Below are 22,766 nucleotides of genomic sequence, written 5' to 3' on the forward strand. Positions count from 1 at the left end.
ACCGGCCGCGGGGCCTGAAGTTTCTTTGTGGAACTTCCCTCACCTGCAGCGGTCATTTCGTCATTTGCGCGCAGGGTGGTCCCGGCACCCAGGACGGGGTCGCCCGGGATGGGCCGGGCACGGAGGTCGGGGGTCGCCCGCCTCGTCCTCGCGCTTTTCCTCCCGATGCTCGGGGTCGGGGGGGCTCCGGCGCCGGCGCGCGGTGAGTGCGGGGCCTGGGGGGGGGTGTGTCCCGCGGGGCCAGGGAAGCTGCGCGCGCGTGGGGGGCCAAGTGGGCAGATGACCCGAGACGCGGCCGGGAAGACCTCCGGGGGGGAGCCGGGAAGATCTCGGGAGGGGGGAGGGGAAACCCCGGGGGGAGGCGGGCGAGGCCGGCGCGTGGGCTGCAGGGTCCCCTCCCGGGCCGCGCCCCGCCCTCCGCGCGTCCGTCCGCTCCTCGGTGACACCCCGGGTCAGGGCGCCGGGTAAGTTCCATCCCCGCGAGGGGGAGGCGCCGGCGCCGCCCTCGGCCCGCACCGGGCACGTCCGCTGGGGAGGAGCCGCGTGGGGGGTGGCCCGGCAGGACCCTCGGCTCCCCCGGCCCCCCGCGGGGAGGGGCGCGCTCTGGCTTCCCCTCCTGGGCCCCCGTGGCCCCGCGCCCCTGCCCCCGAATGACTGAACGGGGAGTTGCAGGTCCCCGCGTGGGGGTGGTAGGCATTTAGGCTGAAATAAAAGGATGTTGGACAGTAACGTGAAGCCATAAGAAGAAATAACGAACACTGGTAATGGTAACTACAAAAATATAAAATCCTGCTTTATTGTACCTTTGGTTTGTAACTCCTGACCCCCACCATATGACAAAACAAGCGAACGTGTAAAGTAACATTATAAATCTGGGCTGATGGGCCAAAAATCTGTAAGATATAACCTGAGACAATAGCAAATATAATAAGAGTAGAGAGTTTGTATACCCCTGAAATAAGGCTGGTGCTAATCAAACTAGGGGCTTACTAGTCTAAGATGCTCATTGTATTCACAAAGGTAATCACTAAGAAATAGGTAAAAAATAGAGGAAAGGAAAGAAGAAGGGAGGCAAAACAGTCCACTACAAAAAAGCCCCTCAATTAAAATAAATAGCAGTAATCGAGGAACAAAAAACACAAGACCTACAGAAAATAAATCGCTAAATGCTAAAAGTAAATTCTTCTCAGTTATTACTTTAACAGTAGATTAAATTCCCTTATTAAAAGGCAGATACTTGGGGACTGGATGAAAACACATGGTCCATCTATGTGCTCTCTACAAGAGACTCAGTTTAGGTACAAAGAAGCAAGGGCTGAAAATACAAGGGTTAGAAAAGATATTCTATGGAAACACTAATTAAAAGAGCTGGAGTAGCTGTTATTGTCAAAATAGACTTCAAGTCAAAAAAGATTAGGAGACAAAGAAGGATATTATATTGTGGTGGTTTGGAGTTACGTATCCAGGAAATGTAACTCAATCCATTCCTTGGGTGTGAACCCCTTGTAGGTAGGACCTTTTGATGAGGCTGCTTCAGGTAAGGTCTGACCTAACTCAGTCAGGTTGGATCTTAATCCTATTACTGGAGTCTCTGACAAGTGGAATGAAATTCAGACATTTAGTGGGAGAGCCAGAGGGAGCCGCCAGAAGCTGGAGGTCAGTGGAACCCAGAAGAGAAGGGCGTGGCCAGGAGAGGTCGCCAGGTGCCTTGCCATGGGTCAGAGGAGCTCAGGACCAGGGATCACCACCAGCCAGGTGATCTACACTTCTTTGGGAAGGAAGCCCACGTGCCCTTTCCCAGGAAATGAGAACCGTAGACTAACACACCTCCATTCGTCATCTGGGAGGATCTACTGAGCCCACATGTCCTAAGGCTGGGGAAAGTGTGGGCCTGCTCCAAGCCACAGGGCTTGCTCTAGGGTGAGAGGTGGAGGGGCAGGGAGGGTGCTGGCTGACCTAGCCTTGGGGGCAACAGCCTGGTGAGTTCATGCAATGTATTTGTTGGGAAGGGACCCCCATACTTAGGACTGGGGGATACCCCCTGGTTTTAAACCCTGTGAGAGGCACCCCTGAGGCCCCTGGGTCCAAACTTTGCTAAGGAGTGACTTTGGCTCCATGGGCACAGAGTCTGGTAAAGCATGTAACTGAGAGGACAGTGAGGTGCTGTCTTCAGGAAGTTTGATATGGCAATGGCCTCAGGTCTTGCAAGTCAGAAAGAGGAGGTGGGAGGGGGAAGGAGGAGCAGGGCCCATGGCTGTCGGAAGGATTTAAATAGCTCAGGTTACATCACCAGCTGGTGCTTGGTAGTAATTCCTTGATGCCAGAGAGGCTCGTCCCTGAGAGTCATGTCCCACACTGAGGGAAGGTAATGATATGGTAGGAGTGGGATGAGGGGGTTGGGGGGATATACGGGAACCTCTTATATTTTTTGATTGTAACATTTTTAAAAAAATAAAGAGAAAAAAATAGCTCAGGTGAGGCCAGCAGGATTTAAAGAACTCAGGTGAGGCCAGCAGCACCAGGTGGGCAGGCTGTGTGGTCAGAGGTGGCAGGTCAGGACCACGGGGAGCCAGGCTACCACCCAGAGGGGTGCTCGGGGATGGGGGGAGTTCAGGGCAGGCGGGCTGTGGGGTGGTGGAGAGTGCCAGTGGCAGGCAGTATAGGGGTCGTGTGTGGTGGTGAGAACAAGAGGGCACGGGAGACCCATGTGGGCAGGTGGAGGGGGTCCCCTGGCTGCCCCGCACTGCCCCCTCTTCCAGGCCTCTCCCCTGATTGTCCTGCCCCATCTCCTCCTGGGGGCTATCTCTCACCCCCAGGGCAAGGAGCAAGGTCAGATGGGAGAAAGGGCGGGGGTGTTGGGGAAAAGTCAGGCAGAGATTGGAGGCGGGAGGGAGGGTCGGGAGGAAGCCTGCTGCTGGCTGGTGGGCGCATGGAAGGTTCCAGAGTTGGTGGAGGGGGGAGTGGAGGAAGGCAGTGCCCCTGCCAGCCCGGCCTTGCACAGAGACAGTCCTGGTGTCCCGGACACTGGGGTTCGTGTGCCTAAAGGTCCTGGCCTGCTCTTTTCTCCCCCAGACACTCACTCTCTGAGCTGCAACTTGATCATGACATACAAGTCCAGGCCTGGAGAGCCCTGGTGTGAGGTGGAAGGCCGGGTGGACCAGAAAACCTTCTTCTACTACGGTTGTGGCAGCCACCGGGCCAAACCTTTGGGTTCCTTAGGGGAGAAGGTAAACTCCACCAAAGTGTGGACAGAGTTGTCTCAAACTCTGGAAGATGTGGGCCAAGAGCTCCGGATGAACCTGCTTGACATCAAACTGGAGGAAAACATCAAGGGTAAGTGTAGGAAGGGGATGGGGTGGGCGATGCTGCCGCGGATGAGAACGGGGAGGGGGCAGGGCCCACGTGGGGAGGGGGCGGGGCCCACGTGGGGAGGGGCGGCGCCCACGTGGGGAGGGGGGGCACATGGGGAGGGGCTGCAGGTGCATTTACACGTTTCGTCGCTGTGTGAAAGGACTGAGCATGGGCTGAGCCTTGAGGCAACGTGGAGAACCTGCTGGGCGAGAAGGGGCAGATCCTGGAGCCTTGAGCTCAGGCCCCTCCATGTGGGCACACAGCTCCTGGGGGATGGGAGGGGTCCTGAGCACAGTGTGAACTCTTTGTGGATGGGGACAGGTCCCCCCACCCTGGAGGCCCAGATGACTTGCCGGCACGAAGCAGACCAATGCCAGGAGGCGTCCTGGAAATTCAGCATCAATGGGCAGGTGTTCCTCTTTGACTCGATTCACACCAACTGGTCCGCGATCCATCCTGGAGCCCGGGGCATCAAGGAGAAGTGGGAGAGCAACAGCGCACTGGTGGAGCATCTCAGGAAGGTCTCCAAAGGGGACTGCAGCCACTGGCTACGGGAATTCTCAGAGCACTGGGGGAAAATGCTGGAGCCAGAAGGTAAGTGCGCAGGTGGGAAGGATGTGGGAGCTCCCTTTAGACGTCTCCTGCCTTGCTGTGAGGATGTGTGTGCATGCGTCATCGAAAAATGGATGGCGAGTGGGTGTAGCTCAGTGGCTGAGCACCTGCTTCCCATGTGCGAGGTCCCAGGTTCAATTCACGATACCTCCTAAAAAAACCTCAGAAAAAAAAGTAGCTGGGTTGGGGGTGGTTTTCTTGGGGAACTTCCCACCTCGAGCCCGAGTATTTCCCCGTCCTCTCTTCTCCAGCACCCTCGTGCCTTGCCCCCCACTCACTGTCCGTCAGCTCACCCTGGGCTGGCTGCTGCAGGTTCCCAAGTGTCTGCGCGTCATCGTGCCTCAGGCCATCTTATTTCCTCTGTCCAGATGTCTGTCCTTCTACGAGCAGGACCGTCACTTCCTCTGACACCTTCCCACCTTCCCCAGCTGGAATTAACCTCCCGCCTCTGGTGTCCTCTAAAAAGTTCTGGCCTCGGTGACCGTGAGCGCCTCTGAGCCTTTGTCCATCTCCCTCCATAGAAACAGGAGCTCAGGGGGACAGGGCTCATCCCGGTGCATTTCTGTGACCCCAGGACCTGCCAGAGTCGCTGCTGCAGGGCGCAGGAAATGCGCGGGGCAGCTGGTGGAAAAGCAGGCGCCACGGGGGCGGTTTGCAGGCTTGGTGGGGCGTTCACGGAGTCGGGTCTGTTTCAGTGGTGCCCACCCTGGCCCTGGTATCCAGTCACCCTCCAGCCAGCCCGCTTCCTCCGTGGCTCCTTGTACTGATCGCTGTCCTTGTCACTGTTCTCTCGTCACTGTCCTCGTCTCCATCACGTTGGTCATTTGGAAGTCCTGACAGGTAGGAGCGCGTGTGAGGTGAGGGGCACGCTCTTGTGTGGGCCAGGGCCCCGTCTCCCACCCCCACGGGGCCCCGTGCACCAGCCCATGGTGCCGCTGAGATGCTGCACCTCCCGATGTAGCCTCGAGACCCCCCACTCCACGGAGGCTGGACACGGCTCCGTCGTTGGGGCTGAAGGGGCTGGCGTGGGCCGCGGGGCGGTGTGTGAGAAGAGGAGAAAACCAGCCTCTCCTCCTGAGGGGGGAGCAGGTCCTGAGAGCCGGGGAGCCTGGGCAGGGCTGACTGCCCCACGGGCCTGTCCCCGGGCTCCCCAGCCAGATGCTCACCAGGTCTTTGCTGCAGGTGGCAGAGCCGCGGTCGGCGCAGCGTGGCCCAAGCTCTCCGCCAGCCCTGCTGGACAGCCCGCCGCCCCAGCACCCAGAGCAGTAGCAGCACCGCGGCCAGGGGGCTCGCCGCTCCCGGCCCCTCGTGGAGGATGGGCCTCCTCAGGACCCTGCCATCCTGGGCCCGTCCACGGGAAACGGCCAGCGTCACCCCAGCTGAGGGCAGGGTTCCGGGTGGCCAAGCCCCGCTTCACTTTTCCTGTGAATGGGCTCCCACGTGGGGGCAGAAGTGTTCTGTGATGCGGGACCCAGTGCTGCGGGATGGAAAATTCACCAGGGATTTTCCTGCCAGGGGGGCCCAGGGAGCCCCCGCCTTCCACCTCCCTGTTACTGTGAATGATGCTCGTCCTTTATTGACATGTAAAACACCTATATCTGGGTGTAAAAGCACCCAGATGGTGCTCTTGTTTGTCTGTTCGTTGTTTGCCCGCCCCTCTCCTGGAGCCACGGGAAACTGTACCCGGGACCTCCCACGTGGGAGGCGCGCACCCAGCGGCTTGAGGCACAGGTGCCCCCCGTAGGCTAGGCTGCTGCATCTGCTGGCTCGTGGCCTCTGCTTGTTGGGCAGGGGCGGGGTCTAGCCTGGGCTGCGGGAGGGGCTTCTACCTCCTTGCGGCGGGTTTGAACCCTGGACCCTCCGTAGGGTAGACGGACGCTCTATCCGTTGAGGCACGTCTGCTTCCCGGCCTTGGTCTCTTTGCTGCTTCCTGGCTTGGCGCTACATGCCCGAGTCTGAAGAGAAAGCTCAGGGAGTGACCGATGGCTAGCCCTGCCTTCAGAAGTTCCTCTCGCTTGGTCCTCCGTCTATCACACAAAGCAGAGTTGTGTTTTTACAGTTAAATGTAAAAACAACCAAAAAAATTATTTACATGCGCACGTGGATATGTGAGTTTATCTGCAGGAGAAAAGCATTCCAAGCACCGGGAGCAAATTCAATGCAAGTAATCTGATTAGAAACAAGGATCTACTTTTTTCTTTAGGATTCATTAATTTTTTTAATTGTCTTTTTTTTTTTTTAAAGATACATAGATTATAAAAAATGTTTCACTAAAAAATATGAGAGGTTCCCATAAACCCGCCTCTCCCTCCTCCCACATCAACAACCTCTTTCCTCCTCGTGGCACATTCATTGCATTTGGTGAATACATCTTGGAGCACTGCTGCCCCGCATGGATTATAGTTTACATTGTAGTTTACACTCTCCCCACGTCCATTCAGTGGGTTATGGCAGGATACATAATGTCCAGCATCTGTCCCTGCAATATCATTTAGGCCAACTCCAAGTCCCGAAAATGCCCCCACTTCACATTTCTCCTTCCCTCTCCCTGCCCTCAGCACCTCCAGTGGCCACTGTCTCCACGTCAATGATACAATTTCTTCCATTGCTAGAGTCACAATAGTTCTACTGTAGAATACCAGTAAGTCCACTGTAATCCATATTTTACTCCTCCATCCTGTGGACCCTGGGATGGCGATGTCCACTCCACTCTAAATGGAGAGGGGCTTAGATCCCACGTGGCTGATGGATGCATCCTCCTGCTTTCAGTGTAGACACTCTTGGCTCCCTGCTGTGGTGGTTGACCTTCCTCACCTCCCTCTTAGCTGACCGGGGTGAGTCCAATGAGCCAGAGAGCAGGTGCTGCAACTCTACTGAGTGCAGACGTTGGCTCCACGGGGCCATTATGCCCTGCTACCCCGTACGGGGTGTGACTGTGCTCCCCCTTCTGAAAGGCAGTGGAAATGGGTCCAGTAACAGGCAGAAGCAGGTTCCCAGCGGTGGCGCCACCTAAGCCTGGCGGCGCTGGTGTAAGATACGCAGGAGCTTGTACACACGGGGGTTTAGCATGTGCTCCTGACGAGCGGGTCCTGGGGTTATTTTCTGGTGGGAGTAGCATGTCACTAAAGCAGGTGTTTTGATATATTAATTTTTAAAAAATAAGCAAAGCGGGTTTAGATTTTAATCAGAGGCACAGTGGTTCCAAGTCTTTCTGTTTCACGGAGTAGCTTGGCATCAGCTCGTCTTCCCATCTCTGCCCTTTGAGGAGCTGGGGAAGGCCTGGACTCACACAATTGTCATTTTGTATTCTGGTGTCTTTTTTCCGTGCATGCCAGAGATCCCTTTCCTTTAACATTTCTGAAGAGTTTTTTCTTTTGTAATAAACCAACAAACCAACCTGATCTTGATCCCCACGTTTTCCCTTGCTGTTCTCTGGGTGTTTTTGTGTTGGTGCTGCGAGTCGACTGGTTTTTTCTTGCCACGGCGACGTCTAATTGCCATCTACAGTCTGTTCACAGATAATTCCTCATTGAAACAAACTTTGGAACTGCCCAGAGCAGCTCTTATAAACCAATGTAACATTTATTAAAATATTAAAAAAATTTTTTTGGTTAGTGTAGCTTCCTGTATTTCCATGTACATTTTATATTCGTCTGTCAATGGTTACAAAAAATCCTGCTAGGAGAGAATTGAAATGTGAACAATAATACATCTCCCGATTCAGGACTATGGGATATATCTCCTTTATTCAGTTCTGCTTTCATTTCTCCCGGGAACGTTCTATAATTTTCAGTGCCCATAGGAGGATTGCTCTACCGAGCCGGTGTCAGTGTTGTGGAATCTTCTCCAGAACGGCTGGATGACTTCCTGCTTGTCCCCCCTACCACCTCCAATGGCTCCCTTGTCTGTTTGCTCCACTGTTTTTACTTGTTATTTTGTGTTTGTTGTCTGCTCGTTGTTTGTTTTTTCTGTAGGATGCACTGGAAACTGAACCCGGGACTTCCCATGTGGGAGAGGGGCACGCAACTGCTTGAGCCACATCTGCTCCCTGCTTGTTTTGTTTTTTCTCTTGTTGTCTGCTCGTTGTCTGCTCATTGCTTGTGTCTTCTTTAGGAGGTACTGGGAACCAAAGCTGAGACCTCCTATGTGGGAGGTGGGCACCCAACTGCTCGAGCCACATCTGTTCCCAACTTGCGGCTGCTTAAGAGAGTTCAAGGGGGTCCAGGGGCAATGGAAGGAGAGGGGGAGCATCTGTGGGTGCTGCTGTCACTACATTCAAGATTGGCCTTCAATCGGATTGCAAGGCATTGACAAACCCAGGGTGGTGCTGAAACTAATATGTTACACTTTCCTGTACAGAAATGCTGTGGTTCCTTCCTCTTATACCTTGTATTTTTCAATTACATATAAATATAGGAAAAGATATAGACATATATCCCCCTTTAATTACCACTACCTCGCTATTTTATTTGGCCTTCTTTCTCTTAAGGGAATGTATATATATATATGTTCCTTTTACTTTTGATATACATTTATTTATATATATATTCCCTTTACTTACTCCTACCTTGTAATTTGACCAGATATTCTTTTCACAAGAACCAGATGAATTACAATACTACAAAAACCTCTTGCTTGTCAAACTAAACTGGCAAGTCTGTTCTGAGATAGACTATGGTCAAAGACTCTTGGGTTTGTCCAAGTCCCCCTAGATGTCCCTATTCCAAATCTGGATCCACTCCCTTCCAATAACTGCTCAACGCTTACAGAAAAGACTTGGCACATCCCTGATTTTTACTTATGTTGTGAAATCCACAGGTATTAGTTAGCCAAAGGCGTGCTAATGCAAAGTACCGGAACCTTGTTGGTTTATGTAAAGGGTATTTATTGGGGGTAGAAGCTTACAGTTACAAGGACTTAATGAGTCCAACTCAAGGTGCCATAAGAGGCACGTCCTCACCACAGTCGGTTGCCATGTGTTGACGTAAGATGGCAGGCGATGTCTGCGAGGGCTCAGCTTCCTCTTCTCTCTTCAGGCTCTGTGATCCCAGCTTCTTCCCATCTTAGCTGTGGGCTGCAGGGCTCATTTCTTTCTGGGCTCAGCTGCTCTGTTCTCTTGACAAGGTCAGCTATGAACTCTCAGGCGAATGGCCCGCCTCTCTTCCCGGGGCCTCTTCTGTGTCTGTGGAACTCTCTCTTCCTCTGTGTGTCTTCTCTGCGTGTCTCCTTGAGTGAGTGTCCTTCTACAGAGCCTACAAGGGGGTGGGGACTCAAGCTGAGTTGCCCTAAGAACGTGGTGGTCGAATCAAAGCCCTAATCTTTTATTTTTATTTTTATTTTTATTTTTTTATTCATTTTAAAAAAATGTTACATTCAAAAAATATGAGGTCCCATTCAACCCCACCACCCCCACCCCACCACTCCTCCCACAGCAACACTCTCTCCCATCATCATGACACATCCATTACATTTGGTAAGTACATCTCTCGGCATCGCTGCACCTCATGGTTGATGGTCCACATCATAGCCCATACTCTCCCACGTTCCATTCAGTGGGCCCTGGGAGGATCTACAATGTCCGGTAATTGTCCCTGAAGCACCACCCAGGACAACTCCAAGTCCCAAAAACACCTCCACATCTCATCTCTTCCTCCCATTCCTTGCACCCAGCAGCCACCATGGCCACTTTGCCCACACCAATGCCACATTTTCTCTATGGACCTTGGATTGGTTGTGTCCATTGCACATTTATGTCAAGTGGGGGCTTAGATTCCACATGGATACTGGATGCACTCCTCCTGCTTTCAGTTGTAGGCACTCTAGGCTCCATGTTGTGGTGGTTGACATTCTTCAACTCCATGTTAGCTGACTGGGGTAAGTCCAATAAACCAGAGTGTAGGAGTTGAAGTCTGTTGAGGCTCAGGGCCTGGCTATCATATTGTCAGTCCAGAGATTCAAATCCCCTAGATATATCTTAAATCCCAGCACCGACTACAATTCCAGTAAAGTAGCATGAAAGTCTTGTGAAAAGAGATCCCATCTGAGTCCAGTTCTATCACGCAGAAACACCAGCTCCAAAGAAGGGCCAACTGACATGGCAGTGAACCCCATCTGCCATGACCATAGAACCCGTGGGTCTCTTTAGCCCTCAAAAGAACCAATACCTGGGGTTGTATCTACTTTATCTGTCTCTGAGACTCTGCTCAGGTGTGCATAAGGGCAATCCTTCTGACAACCTCCAGACTCTTTTTTAGAGACTCATAGCCATATAAACTCATTTCTCCTTTCCATTTCCCCCTTACATTAGGTCAAACAGCATTTTAAACTCCTGTTATTATATGTAGACAGGGATATTCTGCTGGTCCACGTTGAACCTTTAATTCAAGGTCATTTTCTAGTTGCATCATCAGCTGGTATTTGGTAGTGATCCCTCGGTGCCAGGGAGGCTCATCCCCGGTGTCATGTCCCACTCTGGGGGGAATGCATTGCATTTACATGCTGAGTTTGGCTTTGAGACTGGCCACATTTGAGTAACATGAAAGCTGTCAGGAGGAAACTCCTAGGCACAGTGCTGCTCTAGGCCTTGTTCTTATTTCAGGCGTATAGGCTCACAAGCATAGTCATTAGTATCAGGGGCTCACTGTTGGATCCTCATTCCTTCCTGGTCCTTACCATTGCACCTGGGGGACTGCTGCTGCTCCCCTAGGGACCACGACAGAGCCCCCCCGGCCAGGAACCCAGTACCCCCCCAGCTGTTGTTTTTAATTGTTTCCACTATGAGTATATGCAAACATTACCATGCACCCTGGACATATGCCCTGTATAACTCCCTGCCAACCATATATCGCATGTCAATAACATCCCATACCAGTATTCCTCCGTAAAGCCCTAATCTTAACCTAATGGAATCAAAGGCATCTCAGCTGAATCTAATACAACCAAAGCATCTCACATCCAGAGGAACAGACCTGTTTACCAACATAATCTCTTTTTGGAAGTCATAAAAAATCTCAAACTGCCCCTCCACACAATTAATTATTGGGTAAGATTTTCAGGAAGTTCAGCCCTGTGGCTACAGGAGACGAAAGGCTCTGAGCTTGTCCTATCGTGGCCCAATGCCTGCAGCGCAGCGGGCAGCAGCCATCCTCGGCGCTCGTTCCTTCCGATCATCAACAGACCCTAACAGTCAGATGAGCAGCTGCTCTGTCCTCCCAGCAAGCACCACTCAGGAGGCCCTTCCTGGCACCCAGCCTCCAGTGACACTTTCATTTATTGCGACACCCCTGCAGGTTGTGCATGCTGGGGCCCCGTTTCCCTCTAAGGCGCTCACACTACCTTCTGAGCCAAGGAGACGACCAGCCAAGCCCCCCACTCCTGGGGGCACTCGCCCTACCACCCGGGGTCCAGGAAGCAAGAGTCAGCACTGTGGGAAATGGACTTTGGCCCAGTGGTTAGGGCGTCTGTCTACCATATGGGAGGTCCACGGTTCAAACCCCGGGCCTCCTTGACCCGTGTGGAGCTGGCCATGCGCAGTGCTGATGCGCGCAAGGAGTGCCGTGCCACGCAAGGGTGTCCCCCGAGTGGGGGAGCCCCATGCGCAAGGAGTGCGCCCGTGAGGAAAGCCGCCCAGCGTGAAAAGAAAGAGCAGCCTGCCCAGGAATGGCGCCGCCCACACTTCCCATGCCGCTGACGACAACAGAAGCGGACAAAGAAACAAGACACAGCAAAATAGACACCAAGAACAGACAACCAGGGGAGGGGGGAAATTAAATAAATAAATAAATCTTAAAAAAAAATAAGTCAGCACTGTATCTTTTGTTTTGTTTTTTTTTTAAAGATATATTTTATTTATTTCTCCCCACCCCCCATACTGCCTGTTGTCTGCATTTGCTGTGTGTTCTTCTGTGTCTGCTTGTCTTCTTATTTGGCGGCTCTGGGAGTGATCCTGGGACCTTCCAGAGTGGGAGAGAGGCCTTTACTCTCTTGTGCCAGCTCAGCTCCCTGTTCTGCTACGTCTTCTTATTTTCTCTCCTCTGTGTCTCTTGTTGCGTCATCTTGCTGTGCCAGCTCTCCGTGTTGTCCGGCACTCCTGCATCGGCCAGCACTCTGCTGGGCCAGCTTGCCGTGGGCCAGGTCGCCCTTACCAGGAGGCCCTGGGCATGGAACCCTGGACCTCCTACATGGTAAGCGGGAGCCCAGTTGGTTGAGCTGCATCCACTTCCCAGCCCTGTATCTTTGAGCACAGAGAATTCAGTAGAAGGAAATGGTTAAACAGCAGAAATGGACTGCAGGAAGCATCCCTTCCCCTAGGACTGGGGGGACAGGGGAAGAGGAGGGGTCATCAGAGCCTAGAAGCCCGGAGGGCAGTTCTGCAGAGCTGGGTGCAGCTCTCAGGAGTGGGTGCACCTAGGGGAAGCTCGTAGACCAGGGCGCGGGGCGGGGACAACGGGCTTAGTTCTGGAGCTTGGGGAGAAGCTGAAAGGTGGCCTTGCGGCTGCTGCTGTCAGGGCGAATGGCCATTCCAAGGTGAGGCCGGCAGGAGCAGGAAGCAAAGGGCAGGGCGCAGGTGCGGGGGTGCAAGGAGGCCCAGCCCAGCTCCCGGGGTCGAGGGTCACAGGGAGGGCTTGAGGCGGGGAGCAGCTCAGCCCCTGGCACACAGGCAGGTGGTAACCCAAGCCGGTTTCCTTGAATACTCAATACATTTTCTTTAAACACAGAAACCTTGAATATGTTTCTAAAGTAAGGGATGGAAGCAGATGTGGCTCAACTGGTAAAGCTTCCACCTACCATGTAGGAGGTCCAGGGCTCAAACCCAGGGCCTCCTGGCCCGTGTGGTGAGATGGCCCATGTGCAGTGCTGCTGGTACACAAAAAGAGACACAGATTCCCAGTGCTGCTGACCAGAACGCAAGCAGCTGCAGAGGAACACACAGCAGATGACACAGAGAGCAGACAATGGGGACGGGGAGAGAGAAATAAATAAAATAAATCTTAAAAAAAATAAAGTAAGGGAAACATGGAATTTACTGTTTTTTAAAAAAACATATTTTTAAATTAATCTTTCAAGGTTATATAGATCACACAAAATATTACATTAAAAAATATAGGAGATTCCCATATCCCCACTCCCCGCATCCCCCACTTTTCCCACATCAACAACTTCTTTCATTAGTGTGGTAGGAATTATTTACTCTTTTTTTTTTTATTTAAAGATTTATTTATTTATTTAATTCCCCCCCTCCCCCGTTGTCTGTTCTCTGTGTCTATTTGCTGCGTCTTGTTTCTTTGTCCGCTTCTGTTGTCGTCAGCAGCACGGGAAGTGTGGGCGGCGCCATTCCTGGGCAGGCTGCACTTTCTTTCACACTGGGCGGCTTTCCTCATGGGGTGCATTCCTTGCGCGTGGGGCTCCCCTACGCAGGGACACCCCTGCGTGGCATGGCACTCCTTGCGCGCATCAGCACTGCGCATGGGCCAGCTCCACACGGGTCAAGGAGGCCCGGGGTTTGAACCGCGGACCTCCCATGTGGTAGACGGACGCCCTAACCACTGGGCCAAGTCGGCTTCCCGAATTATTTACTCTTACACTCACCTTCTTCTGCATCCCCAACCTGGATTTGATGTAAATTCCCAGCGTGTTGGGTTGACTTGTCCAACTTGTCATGTAGTTTGTCATCCAATCGGTTGCGCTGCATGTTCTCAGTCATGACAACTACATTGCAAGTGCGCCCCCACCCCAAGTCCCCACTGGAACTCTCAGTCTAGTTATCGGTAATCTCCTCTAGAATCAGGGGTGTTTTAGGATTAATTCCTGCCACTATGGCTTTTCAAATGCATTTATTTTTCCTCTGAAGGGATGAACAAACTTGGAACTGGTTATGGGGATGTATATGATTAAATATGTATTTTTTTTAATGCACACAGAAGGCCATTTACACTTGGCTGCACTCAGGTTATCATGTCATAAGAAGATCTCTTGCAGATCTTTTCAGAAGAGTGTATATGGGTTTACTTTATTCTTTTAAATTTTGTAGTATATTTGTACTTTGTATGATAATATATTTACCCAGTCCTCTACTTTTAAGGATTAAGATGCTTTCTAGTTAGTAACTTTAAAAAAAAAATGCAGTGATAACCATACCATACTATGCAAATCTGTAGAATAAATTCCTAGATAGAGAATTGCTGTATGAATTGATACAGTTAAAAAGTCTCTCATTTCATCCAACTGCAACGATAGCTAAATACCTTAAACTGTTAATACCTCTGGCAAAGGATGGTGAAAAGCCCACTAGTAGCAGGACTGGATAATTGTACAACTTTTCAGGAGGACAATGTGACAACCTTTATCAAGAGTGTAAGATAGTCAGGCCAGGGTTGAAGGGTGCGAGTCAGATGTGTTTGTAATCGTGTCAAGATTCCCTGGAGGGACAACAAATAACCAGGTAAAAGTTTCAATCTTTAAAAAAAATTTTTTTATAAAGGCATTTATTTGGGGTAAGGGCAAGATGATGCAACGAAAGGAGACAGATTCCCGGTGCTGCCTGATAAGAATGCAAGCGGACACAGAAGAACACACAGCGAGTGGACACAGAGAGCAGACAACAGGGAGGCGGGTGGGGGGGAAGGGTAGAGAAATAAATAAAGTAAATCCTCAAAAAATAAAAAGGGGTCCTGACTCTTCAAATGCGGACTTAGGTTCTTGAAGGAGGAGGAAGATTTGGCTTCGGGAATATGTGAGCAAGGAGCGGGTGACAAGGCGCTGGAGGCAGCCAGGGTTGCTGGGTCCTGAGCTCTCCTCTCTCTGGCACATTCCAGCAGGTAACAAGCTGTCCTTGTCCCCCTCTAGGGCCCAGAGGAGGCAGCGGTGCTTTAGTCTCAGGGAGGTCAAAGCACAAGGACTGCCGGGAGCAGAAGCTTTTTCTATTTATTACAAACATTGTCACACAAATGCAGCTGACCAGAGGATCTGAAACAGCCCAGACTTCCCACCCCGCTTCAGCTGTGGCGGGAAGGAGAGCCCTGGCTCTGCTCCTCCCAGGTGAGCCCTTCTTAGAAGGACGGCCGGTCGCTCAGATGGGTCAGTCCCCTGGGAGGACAGCCCCTTGAGGCAGCCCTTGGTGGCAGCTGCTCTGGGTGGGACAACAGCTTCAAGTTTCCCAGTTCCCATGTTCCTACCACCCAAGTCAAATCACAGCCTGAACAGAAAAGGAAAATGTAGTAGGCTGGAAAAGGAGCCTGGAAGAGGTTGCAATGGAAAAGGGAGGTGCTGGCAATTTCTTGACCTGGGTGGAGTTAGACTTCACTTGATAATTACTCTTTCAATTGTCCATACATATTAAACGCTAATGTATATCTTTTTTAAAAAAAGATTTATTTTATTGATTTATTGTCCCCCTCTCAATGTTTCGGCTTGCTCTCTGCTCTCCTCTGTGTCTGCTCATCTTGTCATCTTCTTTAGGAGGCACCAGGAACCAAATCTTGGACCTCCCACGTGGGAGAGAGGCACTTAATCGCTTGAGCCACCTCCGCTCCCTGCCTTGTTGGGTCTCTCATTGTCTTTCCTCTTCGGGTCTCCTTGTTGAGTCTTCTCGTCGTGCCTGCCCGTCGCACCAGTTCACCGTCTTGTTCGTCTTCTCCTGGAGGCACTGGGAACCGACCCCGGGACCTCCCACGTGGTGGCAGGAACTCAATCCCTTGAGCCACATCCGTTTCCCCTTACGTATATTAAAAGTGAAAAAAAAAATGTAAGAAAAGTACATACAGGGGGAGGAGGAGGAAAAAAAAAAAGTACATACAAGGTTAGAGTGGATAAAGGGACTAATGATGGAACAGAAAAGAGGTGGAAGAACAGGGAGGATGAAGGAAGAGGACAGCAAAGGTGGAAGAAGTTACATCTCGGCCATGGTGATGCTGGCCTCCGTTTCTCTCCTGTCTGGGGACCGGCTCCATTTCTAGGTCCCAGCCGGCATCCCCAGAATTGAGAGACTTGCCGCCCTCAGGGGTGCCAGCTCTCCGGTCGTGGCTGCCCCAGTCCCACAGACAAACAGCTCAGGAGGAAACGCCCCAGGGCCAGCAAGAAGGTCCAAAGTGTCACGTAGGACGGGGTCTGGCTGCGGACGTCGATGGCCCAGAGGCGGTGAGTCTGATGACAGCAGGAGCCGGACCTGAAGGTCCGAGCGTGGAGGTGACAACAACAAGATCTGGCTCGCCTGGTGGCTTGTCTGGAGAGCGCTGTGGTCTCGGAAGCGCCACATCTGGTTGCCAAGGCTGCCAGGGACATCACCGCCAGCCGGCCTCGTGGTCCCTTCAGGAAATGACTCACGTTCGGCTCCCGGAGCCTCGGCCCCTGCCAAGGAGCTCCCGCAGGAAAGTCAAGTTGGAGCCTTGGGCGTAGGGCCAAGGAGCCTGGCTGCTTGGCAAGGGTGGGAATGGCCGCTCCCAGATTCCTTTTATTTTATTTTTAGAACTGATTTTAGTTTTTAATTTTTTTTCAGAGAAGTTGATGGTTTACAGCACACCCATCCAAAAAATGCAGGATTCCCACGTCCCAGTCTGTTCTTATCACCTTGCATTAGTATGAAACATTTGTGACAATTGATGATATCGTATTTGTAGAATTGTACGATTACCTGTAGTCCGTGGTTTAAGTTATATTAACAGTGTAGTGTAGATCTATGCGTGCATGTATCCTGTTTTGTAAGACTTTTGACTTAGTCTATTTTGTCCGATATTATTATATGCACTTGTGTTCTCATTTGGCTAATAACTGCGTGGAAATATTTTTCCATCCTTTCACTACATTCTTTGCTTGAGTAAATTCTATTACTGTACTTTTGCAGCTCCAAATTTCTCTTCTTGTATAATTTCTAGCTCTAGTTTATTCTGTGAGTTTTCTGTTTCCCTGCCTTCCTTTATTTCTTTATGAAACAAAGAAATTTATGAAACATACAAACACGTTACCATGAAAAATTAAGTATAAAAAGTCCAAGTCATTTGATCTGATAATTACACTTCTGTGAATTACTTTGAAGAAAATAATAAAAAATATGGCCCAATATTTAAATATGGAGATCTTTATCATCGCTTTCATGTAAAATAAATTATGTTACATCTATAAGGTCATGACTGAGTTACTATAAATCATGTTTTTTCCCCCCAATATATTTATTGGCATAGGCAAATAGACTATAATGCTCTGTGAAAAAAAATTCTGGCACAAAATATACATAGGATAGTGATATTTTTTCAATAAAAATATGCTCGTATTAAAATCCTGAAAGGAAACACATCAGTGTTTATCTTTAAATTGTTCCTTTACTTGGGGTATAATTTTTTTTTACACTTTTTAAATTAAAGTTAATAGATCACAAAGAATGCTACATTAAAAAACATAAAAAAATGTAAAAAACATAAAAGGTTCCCATATAAGCCACTCCCCACCCCCACCCCATCATTTTTGTAAATTGTATTTTTTTGAAGATATATACATCCCCCCAAAAATGTTATATTAAAAAACATACGAGTTTCCCGTATATCCCCCACCCACCCACCCCACTCCTCCCTCACCAACAACCTCCCCATATCATTGGGGCACACTCATTGCACTCTGTGAACACATTTTGGGGCACTGCTGCGCCACATGGATAATAGTTTACCCTGTAGTTCACACTCTCCCCCAGTCCATCCAGTGGGTTCTGGCAGGTATACACAGTCCAGCATCTGACCCTGCAATATCACTCAGGACAATCCAAAGTCTCCAAAATGCCCCCACATCTGATCTCTTCTTCCCTCTCCCCGCCCTCAGCAACTACTGTGGCCACTTTCTCCACCTCAATGCTACAGTTTCTTCTATACTAGTCACAATAGTTTTTTGTAGAATCTCAGTAAGTCCACTCTAGTTCACATTTTATTCCTCCATTCTGTGGGCCCTGGGATGGTGATGTCCTCTCCACCTCTAGATCAAGAGGGGGCTTAGATTCCACATGGATGATGGATGCGATTCTCCTGCTTGCAGCTGTAGGCACTCTTGGCTCCCTGGTGTGGTGGTTGACCATCCTCACCTCCCTGTTAGCTGACCTGGGTAAGACCAACGAACCAGAGAGTAAGAGTTGCAAGTCCGCTGAGGTTCAGGGCCCAGCTGGCACATGGGCAGTCCAGAGATTCAAGGCATCCTTGGGGTATCATTTTGTTCTTCATTCATTTTGGTTTTTCAAATGGTCCATGGTGAACATGCATTTATTTTATAATCGAGAAACTACAAAATCAGTTGTAGAGAATCCCTGCCAGGGCGTGGTTCTCTCCATCCTGTCTCACCTCCATGCAGTACTTGAGAAATTCTACCACGTCCCGGTGCTATTCAAATTTGGCAGCCTGGAGAAATTTCTGCCTCCTGGATGACGGGCTCAGCTCTGCGTGCTGTGAGCTCACGGGGATAAGGGAGAATGGAGGTCCAGGGCGGTAAGCCAAGGAAGAGCAGTGAGGGAATTATCTGAGTTGACCCTGTAGGATTAAAACTCTCTCTCTCTCTATAAAGCACACACACACACAACTATATCTAACCTAGTCTTCCCTGCAGACAGACATGGCCATCTAACTAAGTTCTATACTTACATTTTTGTCTTTATTTATTTTTTAATGTTACATTAAAAAAACATGAGGTCCCCATATCCCCCCACCCCCCTCACCCCACTCCTCCCCCCATAACAACAACCTCCTCCATCATCATGAGACATTCATTGCACTTGGTGAATACATCTCTGAGCACCGCTGCACCTCATGGTCAATGGTCCACACCATAGCCCACACTCTCCCACAGTCCACCCAGTGGGCCATGGGATAGGCTTAAAGGAAAATGGGGGGTAGAGGAAGGTTGCGAGCTGACACCTACATGGGTGAAATCTATGATAAGCTGGAGATAAGTATTTGTACAAGGAAGGGATAAAATGGGGGAATAGGGTTACCTTTGGGTGGGGCTTTGTAGGCTTGACGGGGGCTAGGTATGGGAGGATGGGTAATATTGCCCACTAAGTTCTATATTATGCTGAAAACCTTCTTAAAAGATATCTGGTGCAACCCTTTTCTCCCTTTGTCTTTCTGTACCTCTGGCTAGCTGGAATATAGAGGACATGGCTGGAGCTCAGGTAGCCTTCTTGGGACATGAAGTAAAAACTGAGCTGAAGATGATGGAAGAGGACAAAATGGGTCTGGATCATTGACACCATAATGTGCCACCATGGCCCGTGGGTAGCCTCAAGCCTCAGACGTGAAAGTAAATAAACTCCAATCTTGTCTCCCCATGACATGCCCAAATCTAATCTGGACCATTACCGACAAACTTCTCCTCTGTGCCTTTTGCACACTTGGCTGCCACATTCTAGGTAAATTCTGGAGCTGCAATTCCTGTAATTCCCCAAGAACGAGACGCAACTTAGCCGATAAGCTTTAATGCTGAAACCTTACTGGAGATGCTCTTTCTGAGCAGGGCAAACACTAAACAAAAAACAGGGCTGAAAAATAAAAGCAGAGCAGGTGTAGCCATCGGTTGAGTGCCTGCTTCGTGCGTCCTGGGTTCAAGCCCAGCACCTCCCAAACAACAACAACAAAACCAACAGGGAAGTGATGGAGAGGTGTTTGGTTCCTGGTGCCCCTTAATTCCACCCCATGCTCTTCCTTTATTCCCGCCAGTGGACTAGGGCTCCCCCTCTTACAGCACGTAGAGCGTGGGAGGAAATTCTCCATGGGGGCCATTTACATCCTAGTATGAGTATAAATCAAGGTGCCATTGCCTCCAACCGCAATAACTGTACTTCTTTTTTTAAGATTTGTTTATTTATTTTCCCCCCTTCCCCTCCTCCCGCTCTGCTATTTTTGCTGTCTGTGTTGTCTTCTCTTCTCATTTTCTCTCCTCTGGGATTCACTGACCTCCGATGGGGAGAGAGGTTGCCTGTCAATCGCGTCACCTCAGTTCCTGGTCTCTGCTGCACTTCACCTTGACTCTCCCCTGGTCTCTCTTTTGATGCGTCATCATCTTGCTGCGTGACTCACCTGCGTGGGGCACTGGCTCACCACACGGGCACTGGCTTGCCATGTGGGCACGCTTTCTCTTCTTCTGTTTCACCAGGAGGCCCCAGGAACCGAACCTGGGTCCTCCCATATGGCAGGCGGAAGCTCTATCACTTGAGCCATATCCTCTCGCCGGTAACTGTACTTTAAACCACAGCCTTTCAATGGAACACTGAAGAGGTTAGCTATGCCGCTGAAGGAGACACCGTTCATTTAATCAATGTGGACACCTCCATGCTGGACAGGATCCAGGAACTGGGGATTCGTAATGAGGATGACCCACCCTGTCCTTTGGAAGTCTCGGTTCCCAGGGGGAATCTTGGAGGCAGACAAAGAACTTGAGCTGGTGATAGGCACGCGGAAGGGTTTGGAGTGACGTAGAGCCCTGTCCTCACTTACTCTGGGTGTGTCAAGTGTAAGATGGACTGATGGGCGAGAAGGATGGACAGATGGATAGAAACTAAGTCTAATGAAATGGTAATTGTAGACTCTTACATGGTGGGTAAGTAGACGTTCACTATGGAAATTCTTTCATCCTTTATGTTTGTTTGACTATGTCCTAAGAAAATGTTGGGGCAAAGTGTGTAAAGGCTGCTACTCTGATGATTCTGGAACTAACATACCGTCATTCCCTTAGATATCTGAGGGCAGAAAATAACTTACAGAAGCCCCTCACGTGCTCGATGGCTTTTAGGGTGATGTGGGCCTGGAGTGGGGGCACCCGTCCTGAGAAGAGGGTCAGAAGCCCACGGGTCTGCACACAGCAGCTGAACTGGGATCTCGACAGGCCACGGGAATCCTCGACGCGCTGCATCTGGGGATGAAACGTTTTCTCCAGCCACAAAGAAAGAGTCAGGTAGTTGACCCCAAGTCAGATCTCCTGGATGTGAAAAGATACCAGAAAACCAGACCACACCAAACCACACCAAACCACCCCAATCAAGTGCAAAAGCAGTGTGGGTTTAATCACACGGCATCCCGCACGTGGAAATGTGGGCTGGTGACTCTCGTTCCCGTGGACGAGCCCCTCTTTTTGTAAGACTAGAAAGGGAGCCTTTACTGGCATAACATGCGCCTCCTGTATCTTCACCGGGATCTGTGGCTGGGCTGTGAGTGGAGAGGAGGATGGGAAGGAGAGGCTGTGTGGACGGAAGGGACCCTCCCATTCTCGGCCGGGATGTTTGTGCTTCAGCGCCGTTTCTCATCTGAGCCGTGACTCACAGGAGATGATGCGAGCCCTGCTTTCTCAATGCTCTTGTCCTCTGAACGCAAGCAGTACCCGAGACACACGGGGGAGGAGTTAACCCGTTCCCTACCTACCTCTTCAGCCAGCTCACTCTAGACTTGAGCTCACCCGCGTGTGTGCTCTTATTCTTGGGATGGTAGTTCTAGGCTGAGCTCACCCTCGTGCTTCCTTGCTCTTGGGATGGTAGTTCTAGGCTGAGCCCACCCTCGTGCTTCCTTGCTCTTGGGATGGTAGTTCTAGGCTGAGCCCACCCTCGTGCTTCCTTGCTCTTGGGATGGTAGTTCTAGGCTGAGCCCACCCTCGTGCTTCCTTGCTCTTGGGATGGTAGTTCTGGGCTGAGCCCACCCTCGTGCTTCCTTGCTCTTGGGATGGTAGTTCTGGGCTGAGCCCACCCTCGTGCTTCCTTGCTCTTGGGATGGTAGTTCTAGGCTGAGCCCACCCTTGTGCTTCCTTGCTCTTGGGATGGTAGTTCTAGGCTGAGCCCACCCTCGTGCTTCCTTGCTCTTGGGATGTGACCACTCCACCCTCCTCCATTTAACGTCCGTAGGAAACCCTTGTGCCTGACCTTTGCTCTGTCCTCTCCTGTCTCAGAACCGTGACCTCTGGAGATGATGTAACTTTGTAAGTCCCCTGGCTTGGGCTCCACCCCCAGCTTGTTCGACCCCTTGATGCTAATTAATGAAGGAACCTGTGTCCAGCTCCACCCCAACTATCCATTTGCACCCTGGTATTATAACGTATTAGAATTTCTGCAGTTTTGGGGCCATCGAAGGTGACGGACCTTCATTGTTTGCACAACCAAACAGACTTTTTCTCTCTCTGAACCCTGGTGCCTCAGGAATTGTGTTTAAAGATGCCATGGGGAGAGAAGAACCCGCTTTTGCCGGGGTCCTGCCCTAGGCTCCAGCAGAGCTCCCGGGTGGATGGAGCCAGGCAGAAGAGGGACCAGCTGCCTTCAGGAAGTGTGTTCCAGGGGTGGGCGAATCCTGTGGACATTCTCAGGCAGTTGCTGGGAAGGATGAAGAAGCCATGGACAGAACAAGGAAGCATACCCAGGATTTCCCGAGGAGTGGCCCCCAATGACCAGTGACAGAATAGCCCTGCGTGCACAGCCCTCGGCGGGGACCAGGTGTGGTGGGATGGACGCCACGATTCCTAGGAGAGCGGAGACGAGCATTCCTGTGTTTAGCTGTGCGATGTTTTCCCACGGTCCTGCCTTACCAGCCTGGGGAAGAGAGGAAGCCTTTGGCCCCGCACCCCGCATGAGCGCGGCAGCCAAGGGAGGGCGGGTGCCCGGGAGCCACAGGCCGCTGCACCTGCTGGGCTCCGTGGACGTGGCCATCGGCCTGAGCCGTCCCTTCTGCGCCCCCCGCACCTGCTCCAGGGCGTCCTCCGTCCTGGCTTCCTTCCTCCCCACGACCTCCACGGGCCGCGTGAGTCCTTGCCGTGGCTTTGGCCTTGAAGCCTCGCCCCCGTCGCCCTCGTTGAATTAATAA

The 22,766-nt window shown here is 51.1% G+C and overlaps 1 protein-coding gene across 1 annotated transcript; it reads left to right on the forward strand.

Annotated features, from left to right (window-relative positions):
* The first annotated feature begins 36 nt into the window (after positions 1-36).
* On the forward strand, positions 37-7,582 carry LOC101438406 (retinoic acid early transcript 1E-like). The gene is made up of 5 exons (XM_023588504.3): positions 37-202; positions 3,073-3,333; positions 3,673-3,945; positions 4,659-4,803; positions 5,146-7,582. The coding sequence occupies exons 1-5, from the start codon at positions 109-111 to the stop codon at positions 5,705-5,707; spliced, it is 1,335 nt and encodes a 444-aa protein (XP_023444272.2). The 5' UTR covers positions 37-108; the 3' UTR covers positions 5,708-7,582.
* Positions 7,583-22,766: the final 15,184 nt, after the last annotated feature.

This window comes from Dasypus novemcinctus, chromosome 28, assembly GCF_030445035.2.
Source record: "Dasypus novemcinctus isolate mDasNov1 chromosome 28, mDasNov1.1.hap2, whole genome shotgun sequence".
Classification (NCBI taxonomy): domain Eukaryota; kingdom Metazoa; phylum Chordata; class Mammalia; order Cingulata; family Dasypodidae; genus Dasypus; species Dasypus novemcinctus.

What these genes read in the sequence shown, in the direction of transcription:
- LOC101438406 (XM_023588504.3), top strand. Translation starts at nt 109, where the DNA reads ATGGGCCGGGCACGGAGGTCGGGGGTCGCCCGCCTCGTCCTCGCGCTT. An exon ending in GAAAATGCTGGAGCCAGAAG is followed by an intron (nt 3,946 to 4,658) that starts GTAAGTGCGCAG and finishes GGTCTGTTTCAG; the next exon opens with TGGTGCCCACCCTGGCCCTG. An exon ending in TCATTTGGAAGTCCTGACAG is followed by an intron (nt 4,804 to 5,145) that starts GTAGGAGCGCGT and finishes TCTTTGCTGCAG; the next exon opens with GTGGCAGAGCCGCGGTCGGC.